We start from the raw sequence: 9,752 nt of genomic DNA, 5'->3' as shown, positions 1-9,752 counted from the left end.
CGGGCCGCGCGCCGAGGGAGGCGGGCCGCGCGCCGAGGGGGCGGGCCGCGCGCCGAGGGGGCGGGGGCTTAGGCTCACTCCCCCGCGTAGCCCCGCCCCGGCACAGAGTTGGCGGTGCAGAAATGGTGGCGGAGAGCGTCGGTGCAATGGGGCTTGCACACTGGGCGGGGCGGGCCGTGTCTGGCTTGTGCTGCGAAGGCGCGCGAGGGTTTGGGTAGCCGGCCATGAAGGAGCGCTCCGGGGCCAGGGGCACCATCTATTTATAGCTTTCGGGGTGCGTGCAGGGGTCGGGCACCGTTCTAAGCAGCCCAGTGAAGTCTAACCTCGTGAACAAAGCTAGGAAGCAGGTGTTCTTAGCGTCCTCACTGCTCACAGAAGGAGCCTGCAGCCGGAGGGGCGAAATAACCCTCTGGCGCCCCCAGAGCTGCGTGGGGGTGGTGCTGGGATGTGAAGAGCCCGACCCCATATCTGAGCCCCCGTGCTACATGTGAGCAAAGGCACAGAGGGAGGCCGAGGTGCCCTCTGCTGAGGGACCCAGGCCAAAAAGGAAATCAGTGAAGAGCCGACCAGAATCCAAAAACCAGCAGAGAGAAAGTCCTGTGCATGTCGGCTTTTGAAAGAACACCTTCCCCGCCCCCCCGCCAGAGTGCCTGCTGTAACGGGGTGTGTTCTCCCCACCCGGAGGAGCCAGCCTCCCGCTGGACGGCTCGGCAGCATCAATGACGGCCGCCACCTGCTCTCTCCTAAAACTGTGTTTGGGATCCAGCAGTCCTCCCAGCTAGAGTGTGAGCAGGGGATGGTGCATCATCGGTCTGGTTCTCGCCTCAGTTTGGCAGCGCCTGGAATGCTGTGTTGAGAAAGTTTGTGGGGGCAGGTCTGGGGTCCTCCGGAAGTGGTGCTGTGGCCCGTGAGTGACGCCTGCAGCAGCCCGGGCGTGGGGCACTGTGGCTGGACACTCCAGGTGACCGCCACCCCTTGCCCAGCAGCAGTCACCTCCAGTACAGGGGGCAGGCCCCCCTTCCCTTGGTAACCCCTACACCCAGTAGGGTATGGGGCGCAGAGCTGGCACCAATCCACATTGGAAAGAAAGGAAGCCCCCTCCCCACCCAAGGTCCAGGGGCTCCTAACATGCCCTCTGTCACTTCAACACTGTCCCAGGGCAAAGTGGACCGTCCTGCAGCCCTTTTGAGGCAATGCAAACTCTCTTGAGGCCGGTTCTCACGTGGCATTTCGGCATCATCAGGGCTTCTGCTCCTTGAGGGTGAGGAGCGGGTGCTGAGCTGCCACCATAACTTGGGGGGCCCGTCTGAGTGCTTCTGGGGCTCAGAGTGGAGAAGATGAACAATGCATATCAGCAGATGGCAGCAAGACTAGATAGCCTTAGCTCTGTCCTAGTTAACTCCTGGTTACCACCCCGTTCATGGCTGGTTAATGCAAACAGCGAGCACTGCCTCACCATCCCAAGAAAAGGAGGAAGGGCTGGGAGTACAATAGGAGGGATGGCCAGGTGTTCCCTGCAGTGCTAACAGTGAGGGGCTGATAAGCCTGCAGGGTGTTCCTGGGGGCATCCCGGAGTCTCCCCTGGGGGCAGGGAGTGCCAGCTCCCTTGTGGACGGGAGGATGGCCTGCGGCGTGCTTTGGAGAACTTGTACTGTTTTTTCTTTTTTAAGCCATGTGCAGGTTTTATTTCTTCAATTAAAAAAAAAAAAAAGTAGTAGAAGTCTTAAAGCCTGGATGCCCAGCCACCTGGGTCTGGGTTTTGATCTGGCACCTTCTAGCTCACAGGCAGACCAGCTGGCCTCTCCAAACACTTCCAGTTCCTAAAGCTTCGAAAAGTGAGGACAAATCTACCTTCTGGAAGGCTTTACTCAGGGGTGGGTGTAATTCGCCCCCTCCTTCCCTTTGCTCACAGCTTGAGAGACTGAGAAACAAGATCATCCAGGCCACCTTCAGCACCTCCGGGGTCAAGTCCTTTGCCACTGAGATCTCTGACAATGACATTCTGGAAGCTTTGCAGGTATATCCAGCACTGGGCTGCGTCTCTAGGGTGACACTTGCTGATCTGCAGCGGGGGGCTGAGGGGACCCCCATTCTCGTCCTGGCTGTGTCACCACTCACTGTGCCCCTGGGATCAGCCTTGCTCTCTGCTTAGGCAGAGGGGACCAGATCTCCCCATGGCTAGGCTGCTCTCAGCGTTCAGCTCCGGGGTGCAGTGGGGAGGGGACCAAGCTGCTGGGGTCCTGGAGATTCTCCAGCAGCAGGAGCAGCCTGCCCCCCCCACCAGGTTCTGTCCAGTTCAGCCTCTTTGGGGATGCTTCTTGGCACCTCAGCGTGGCCTCAGCTGGAATCCTCGTCTGCTCAGCCAGGACCCCGGCATGGCCCCCCTTCCCTGGCCTTGGTTCAGGCTGTCGTCCCGATGACCCCAAGCAGAGGCCTCCCGGGGCAGTGTGGTGCAGGACAAATAGTGCAGGCTTTGGGGCTGGCAGGGGCAAGCCACCACGCCCGTGGGCCTTGGCTGACAAGCTGTGGGCTGGCTCTTGAGTTCACTGAGCAGTAGAGCCTCCCTCTGCACGCGGGAGAGAGCCTGGCTGCCTTCTGGGCATGGTGGGGGGAGGGCTCTGGGAGAAGAGCCCTGACTGCCACGTGCTCTGTGCAGGGCCATATGGACTCTCACCAGGGGCCGCTTCTGTCCCCACGCCCCAAGCCTCCCACAGCATGGCCCTTTGCCCCAGCAGGTGCCTATGACCTTCCAGCACCCACATTTCCCCGAGACCTGATTTCCTTCCTCCTATGTCATGGGGTGGGGCCCAGGTCAGCAGTGCCCCTGTAGGGTGGCAACAGTCTGGGGAGGGGGGACACCTGCAAGAGGACCTGGGGAGAGGTCTCTGTAGCCTGGCTCCTGCTGTTTGGTGTGGGGGAGAGGGAGGAGGGAGGAGGGAGGGAAGGAGAGAGGGATGGGAGGAGTCATCAGTACCCACCAGTAGCCAGGAAAGAAGCCCTTTCCTCTGCCGCACACAAAACAGTGATGCGCCAAAGCAGCAGAGGTGAGGGAGGGTCTGGCCATCTCCCTGTGCGCAGGACAGAAGGGACTTGAGGGACAGACTCGATGGCCTCTGAGGTCTCTTGGTCTGGGCCGCTCGACATCCTCAGAGGACATAAGAAGTGCAGTTAGCGCTGCTGCAGGGGAGAGGTGACGCCAGCCCGTGGCGGGCTGAGTTCTGCAGCTTCATCCCGGGGCGGGATCAGCAGGGGTGGGGAGTGTTTCCAGCACGGAAGTTAGCAGATGCCACAGACCAGAGCTTTCTCCGCTGGAGAGCCCGTCAGGTCAGCGACCCCCGCTGCTGCGCCCCCCGCACCCCGCCCCCGCTCGGGGAGGAGAGGCGGGGTCCCCGCCACCGAGGCCCGGGCTTCTGTTGCAGAGGATCATCTCTGAGAGAGCCGACTACTACAATCAGCTCAAACAGAAAGGCGCCAGAGTGCCTCCCCTGCAGCAGACAGAGGCCTTGTCCTCCCCGAACAAGTCCAAGAAGATAACCTCCAAGTAGACCCAGCCCGGGCCCCCAGACGCCAGCCCGCCCGGCGGAGGCCGGCACCCAGCTCAGGGAGCCAGCCCTGTGCGGCCCGGCCTTTTCGCTTTAGAATTAAACTCTGCCATTGGCCATGAACTCAGCTTTTCCGTCTCCTGGGACTCGTGGGGGCTTGGGCGACCACCACAGCCCCCATCTGCCCCCCTGGCTCCTTCCTGGGGAGACCCCCACACTGAGCAAGGGCCCACCCCTGAGGCCCAGGCTTAGGAGGCCCGAGACCCGGTGCCTATCCGCCCCTTCCCGACACCTGCGGCACAAACCTGTGCGGTGGGGGCGCCCCTGGCTGGGGCACCGCTTTGCGGCTGCGACCCGTCTGGGCGACAGTGGAGGCGATCTTCTCCTCCTGTTCCCATCACTGCTGCGGGAGTGGAGGCTCCAGGAGGCCAGGCACCCTGATCTGCGCAGTTCGCCCTGTCTGCGTCCCGCACCCCGCGGCTTTGGGCACAGCAACGCGCTGCACGCAGGCACCCGCCCGCGGGGTCGGCTCTCGTCCTCCACCCCCACCCACCTGTGCGCGCCGCCGGCCTTTCCTGCTTCGCGCTCGCCGGGGCCCAGGGCGGGAACCCGAGGAACGGAGCTGGGAACTCCGCGCAGGCTCCCCAGGGGAGCCCCGCCTGGGCCGCCTCGCCGGTCGGGTCAGACTCAGGAGCGCCCTGAGGCTCCAGGGCCCGCTTCTGCTCCAGAGTCCGGCACCCGCACGGTCTGGGGGTGGACCCGCGCCCCCCCCCGGGACCCGTGAGGGCCCTGTTGCCCGGGCAGCCCCTCTCCCCTGCAGACCCTAGCCCAGGGGACCCCCTCTCCTCTGCCGACCCCGTGCCCCTACGGCCCCCTTTCCCATGTCGCCTCCTCCTCTCCCCTGCGGCCCCTACAGCCTTTTTCCCTGCAGCACGCACGCCCTCCGGCGGCCGCGTCCGGAACACCTGGGGCCTGGGGTCGGCGGCCCCGTGCGGGCTTCGCCCCTGCCCCGCCCCCAGGCCGCCCCGCCCCCCGAGGCCCCGCCCCTCCCGGCCGGGACACGTCTGCGCGGCGGAGGGCAGGAGGCGGAGGCGCTGGTGGGACGCGCGGCGGGGGCAGCTTCCTCGGGCAGGCGGACGGAGGAGGTGGGCCTGGCCGCGGCCTCCCTGCCCTGCGCGCGGCCGCCCGGGAGTCCCGGAGCTGCGGGGTGGGGGCGGGGGGAGCGCTGATGCGGCCGAGCGACCCCGGGCCGGGTGGCCACGTGCGGGAAGTGTCCGCCTGGCTCCTGCTGTCTCTGGACACCCCAGCGCTCCCTTCCCCTTGCCGCTCCTCGAAGGGCCGCTCTTCTTCACCTTTTCTTTATTTTCTGTTTTTTGTTGTTGTTGTTGTTGTTTGAGGTTGCAGGCATCGGCCGCACCTCGGACCTTGACCTGCGGCCTGGGAGGAGGCGGGAGAGATCCACTGGCCGGGCAGAGACCACCTGACCACCTTCCTGGGCGCCGGAGCCCGGGCCCCACGCCGGGACTCTCCCTTTGTAAGTTGTGGGCTCCTCGGAGGTGCTTTGGGGGCGAAAGGGTCTAAGGTATGCGGTGGTATCCCCAGAGGGTCCCCAGCTTGGCGGGTGTCTCCAGGTACAAGGCGTGACCCTCTGGTGGGGGTTGGAGAGTGAGGCCCGCAGGATCCCAGCTCTAGGCACCTCACCAGCTTCTAGTGGCTTTGTTCCACCGAGATGACTTGAGAGCCAGGCTAGTCTCCATCAGTTAGGAATACTTTCCGCTGCCCACGGCAGGAACCCAGGCTTGAACAGGTGGGGGTTGACTCTTCTCACCAAGAAGCCCAAGGGTGGGTAATTGGTGTGGATTTGGAGAGTCCACACGATAAGGGCTGGTGTTGCATGGGTATCTGGGCTGCAAGGTGGCTGCTGCAGCTCCGGCCATCACGCCGGGGCAGGAAGAAAGAAGTGGCTGCTATTTCCTTGGTGAAAGCAAGAACCCCCCAGCTCTGCTACACCCCAGCCCTTTGCCCTCATCCGGCTGGCCTGGGGGGCCAGGGGCCAGGGTATTAAGCTTGTCTTAGCCCCTGGCTGTCATTTGGGGTGGCACATTGCTGCCTGGCACAGAATGGGACTCTGCTCCAGGGGTGGACAGGGGGTGGACGTTAGGTAGACAGCTAGCAGAGTCGGTCCAGAGCCCCTTTCCCAGACACACCTGGGAAGGCACAGCCCACAGTCCGCAGACACTTGGCATCCCTTGGGCCTGAGAACGGCCCCTGATCTGAGTGGCTGTGGCAAAGGAGGTGCTCCCACCTGACAGGCAGGCCTTGGGGCTCGGAGACAAGCTCCCTTCCTTCCTCCCCGCTGGGCTGGGGTTGGGGAAAGGGACGACAGGGAGGCACGTCAGGAGTTTCTGGGTTGGCCTCTTGCCGTTCAGTGGCCCGCTGTGCCTTTAAGCCTGTCTCCAGGATTCTGTGGGAGGGGGTCCCTAGAAGAGAGGCCCCTGCCTTTCCAGCCCCTGGACTCCCAGCAGGCCCAGGTGGCCCCCAGGCTCCGGCTTCTCCCGCAGGCGGTGTCGGGGGCGAGGGGCTGCAAGTTGGACAGGCCAGAGGACACTGGACACGCTGGGTCGCTGCTCTGGCGCTCCAGGCCTCCCCCGACTTGCCAGACAGGCCGGACCAGCCGCCGCCCCATCCCCTGCCTTCCCAGCCTCCGGAGTTGCTCTGGGGCCTTATCTGTCAGGAATGGGGAGGGAAGGAAGGCAGTTATCAGGTCAAGGACCCACGGGATCCTGTGCTGTCCTCCAGGGTGGCCTCAGCTCTGCCAGAGGCCTGCTCCTTCCCCCCGGGACTGGGCTGGGTGGAGACAACCTCTCACATTCCTGAGGGAAGGGTTTGCAGCCTCCCTGGGTTGGAATTCCTGCTTGGCCTCCTCCCATGTGACCCTGGGCAAGTGGCTGGGCCGCTTGGCATCCTGGTCCCCTGGTAAGCCAGGTGAGAAGATTCGGGGGAAGGAACCAGCCCACCGTCGTGTCCCCCCACCCCCGCCCCTACCCCCAGGCAGACCCTGGCCTTAAGCGCAGCCCCACACGGAGCCCCAGCCACTGCTGTCACCGGGACCATGCTTGACAGGGAGTCAGGGCCCCGCACGCCTGCCTCGGTCTCCTCGTCCGTGAGCGCCTAAGCCCAACTTCTGCCCCTCTTGCCGTAGCCCCCGCAGCATGCAGCCCCAGGAGAGCGGCGTCCAGTACAGCAGGTGGGATGACCGCAGCCGGGATGAAGTCCACGTGGTGGCTGGGTCCAGCCCAGAGGAGGCCTGGACCTGGGAGAGGTGAGGGCCCGTAGGCCCGCAGGAGGAGCCCTCCACCTCCTCGTCCCCTCCTGGCGGCTTCCATGCTGCAGGCCCCCCCACCCCAGCCCCAGCAGTCCCAGCCACCCTGGGCCCTGCACCACCTCGCTGGGCTCCCTCCTGTCTCCCGAGTCAGCAGAGCATACAGACCACCCTCCTTTGGGGTCCACCTGCCCCAGGGCCCGCTCCCTTCCAGCCTAGCCCCCCAGTCCACTCGGGCTCATGTGGGGGCGCTTCTCTCCCTAGGATCTCCCGGAAGCTGTGCTCGGGCAAGCTGGGCATCGCCATGAAGGTACTGGGCGGACTGGCCCTCTTCTGGGCTGTCTTCATCCTCGGCTATCTCACTGGTTACTACGTACACAAGTGCAAATAAGGCTGCCCAGCATGCGCACTCGGGGCTGGCCGCCCGTGCGTGGGGACATGGGCTTGGGCGGACACCCCTGTACGCCAGAACCCCCTTTGTATACACTGAACCCCATATACACGATCCTCGTATACAGAAGACTTTTCTCTCTGCGCAGACGCACGCCCCCACCCCCGACGCGGACCCCAGGGTGCCGAGGTCACTGGCCAGCATGTGGGCACACAGGCGAACAGGGACACAGGAGCACGTGCCTGGCGCAGGCGGCCAGCCCGAGACACTAATGGCCGGGAGACTGCGGGACACGCCTCCAGAGCCCCTGCAGAGGGCCCAGGCCTGGCAGCCCCAGGGAGGGGTCCTCCCTGAGGGGACCTTGTGGGGCTGTGGGGCCCCGGGGAGGCCCCTGCCCTCTCTGGGCCCTCTGACCCCTGCTTTGCAGGGATGGCTCTGAGGGGGCCGTGTGTGTCCCTCTGCCAACCCCCGAGGGTGGGGAGTGGGGCCTCAGCCCTTGTCTGGGACCCACCACCCAGTCTTCCCTGCAGTGAACTGGCCGTCCCCCCCCGAGGGAGCGGATCCGGTGGGAAGGCGCTTCCCCCACCCTGCCCTGTGGGAGCCTGGGTGCCAATGCAGCCAGTGAAAGTGTGTTGGATGAAGGATGGGTGAGGGCCTCTTGCAGGAGCCCGGGCACCTGCCCGGTGTGAGGCCAGCTGGAGGGCACTTGGACAACAGTGGGAGGCTTGTGGGAAGGGCCCGTCCTCCCTCCCACTTGGCTCTGGGCCTTGGAATGTGTCTTTGCCTGGCTGGGCTGTCCTGTGGGCCGTGAGCCCCTGGGGGCAGGCCTGAGGACTGGCCGCTGGCGGGGCCTGTTCCTGCCTCACCTGACCGGCTGCGGACAAGGCCTCGGCTCAGAGGTTCAGTCCTGTCCCCCTGCCTTGTTCCCAGTAGGTGCCCTCCGGGGCCCTGTGTTCACCCCCACCTACTGACTACAGGCTCATGTCTCAGGCCCCATAGACCCTTGCCAGAAACACCTTAGCAGATGCTTCTTCCCAGAGGACTGAGGGCGGGAGATGAGGGACAGTCAGTGTCCTCGTGGAGCCCGACACCGGAGGGCACATGGCAGACCTGCATGTCAGAAGCCAAGCTGGCAGGGAAGGGCAGAGGCCCCATGAGCCTGGCTTGCCTGTTAGGGACGGCTGCACCACCCAGGGGGTCCCTGGCTCTGCCCGCAAGGAGGGTGTGGCGCTGGTGGGCCGGGCCTGCGCTGGGGTCTCCAAGCAGTGATGGGGGTCTGCTGTGGGGGGGGACGAGGGAAGCTGGTTAAGAGGCAGAGGTCTGGTCCAGCCAGCCCTGGTCTCTGGGCCTCAGCACCTGTCCCCAAGAAGACCCCGCTCCCGGCCCTGTTCTGCCACACTTGAGGAGGGAGGCGTGCCGCCGGCCCGCATCTGGCCAGCCTTACCCTGGTGCCCCTGCTGGAGCCACCACGGGGGGGCACGGGGGGGGCACAGCTGGGTTGCATGGGCTCTAGGACGTTGGCAGTCTGCTCCTGAGGTGCAGGGGCTGGGTCTCTCCAAGACTGGGTGCAGCCTCTGCCAAGAGCCAGGCCAGGGTGCTGGACGGAAAAGAGGAGGGCCCGAGGTGGCTGCCGCCCACCACTCCTCTCTGAGGCCATTCTGGTCTCCCTGACTTCCGAAACGCCTTGTGGGCTTCAGGGTCCCACTGTCTGAGCAGCCCCTGGGCAGGATGCAGTCTGCTGATGGACCGGTCAGGCGGGAGGGGCTGGGGGCCAAGGCAGCAGCATGCTGAGGAGGGAGGACAGAGCAGGTGGGGCAGCAAGGTGTGGTCCACGCATGAGGGGCACTGTGGGGAACCAGTCTGGGGGCGGTGTCCTCAGAGCCTCCCCAGCTCAGCTCAGCCCAGCACTGCCCAGTGATCCCCGCAGGTCCTCACAAACACCTCCCTGGGTCGGGGGGAACCCCATGGGCAACAACAGATGACAAAAGCCATCTGGATCTGATCTTCGTGCTCTGTGCGCCCCAAGGCCCAGCAAGTCTCAGGATGAACAGGGTGCGCCAGCCCACTCCCTGGTGGACGTGCGTGTCCCCTTCCATGGGCTGCACCAGCGGCCGGGCCTCTGTGCGGGGAGACTGCAGGCAGAGGCCCTTGGGCCACATACCACCTCCTTGTGAGCTGCCTCCACCAGATGTGGCCCCGCAGGCCCTGGCCAGGGAGGGGTGACAGCACCCTGCTGAGTTGTCGGGCAGTCTCCCCTCCCACTGAGACTCAGGAATGAGACCGGCTGGGGGCAGGTGCCCTGGGAGGGGGTCCACCTCCCGCTCCAGACCTGGAGGGCCCAGCAGCCTCTCTGGGCAGAGCCTGTGTGATCATTAAGCCCCTCTTGCATTTTGCTGGCAAGATCTGGGCTGGGAAGGGGGGATTCAGGTCCTCTGTTTCCCCAAAGTCACTACCCCGAAATACTGCCAAGAAAGGATTCACTGGGGAGGAACACAGA

At 64.9% G+C, this 9,752-nt stretch overlaps 2 protein-coding genes across 4 annotated transcripts in view; both read left to right on the top strand.

Moving 5' to 3' along the window:
- The window catches only part of CCDC27 (coiled-coil domain containing 27), a 14,737-nt gene extending 11,030 nt beyond the window's left edge, over window positions 1-3,707 (top strand). Inside the window, exons 12-13 of the mRNA XM_035019029.1 lie at window positions 1,913-2,017; window positions 3,420-3,707. Of these exons, the coding sequence (XP_034874920.1) occupies window positions 1,913-2,017; window positions 3,420-3,545 (231 nt within the window). The 3' untranslated portion in view covers window positions 3,546-3,707. The remainder of the gene's footprint in view (window positions 1-1,912; window positions 2,018-3,419) is intronic.
- An 889-nt stretch (window positions 3,708-4,596) lies between these two features.
- Window positions 4,597-7,379, top strand: SMIM1 (small integral membrane protein 1 (Vel blood group)). 3 transcript variants are annotated; one of them, XM_035019950.1, is made up of 4 exons: window positions 4,597-4,687; window positions 4,940-5,076; window positions 6,745-6,864; window positions 7,129-7,379. In XM_035019950.1, exons 3-4 carry the CDS (start codon window positions 6,755-6,757, stop codon window positions 7,253-7,255), a joined length of 237 nt encoding a protein of 78 aa, XP_034875841.1. In that variant the 5' UTR covers window positions 4,597-4,687; window positions 4,940-5,076; window positions 6,745-6,754; the 3' UTR covers window positions 7,256-7,379. The 3 variants fall into 3 exon arrangements, with proteins under 3 accessions (XP_034875841.1, XP_034875843.1, XP_034875842.1); XM_035019952.1 differs by having other exon boundaries at window positions 4,602-4,687; window positions 4,947-5,076; XM_035019951.1 differs by lacking the exon at window positions 4,597-4,687 and having other exon boundaries at window positions 4,695-5,076.
- The last annotated feature ends 2,373 nt before the right edge of the window (window positions 7,380-9,752 follow it).

This window comes from Mirounga leonina, unplaced genomic scaffold (genome assembly GCF_011800145.1).
Source record: "Mirounga leonina isolate KUSES-001 unplaced genomic scaffold, KU_Mleo_1.0 Mir_173, whole genome shotgun sequence".
Classification (NCBI taxonomy): Eukaryota; Metazoa; Chordata; class Mammalia; order Carnivora; family Phocidae; genus Mirounga; species Mirounga leonina.
The sequence above is the reverse complement of the archived record's forward strand: the minus strand, read 5'-3'. Positions and strand labels throughout refer to the sequence as shown.

Bases quoted from the DNA above. Each gene is read 5' to 3' on its own strand.
- SMIM1 (XM_035019950.1), top strand. From the start codon at position 6,755: ATGCAGCCCCAGGAGAGCGGCGTCCAGTACAGCAGGTGGGATGACCGC. The intron at 6,865-7,128 runs GTGAGGGCCCGT...TTCTCTCCCTAG, and splicing joins GAGGCCTGGACCTGGGAGAG to GATCTCCCGGAAGCTGTGCT.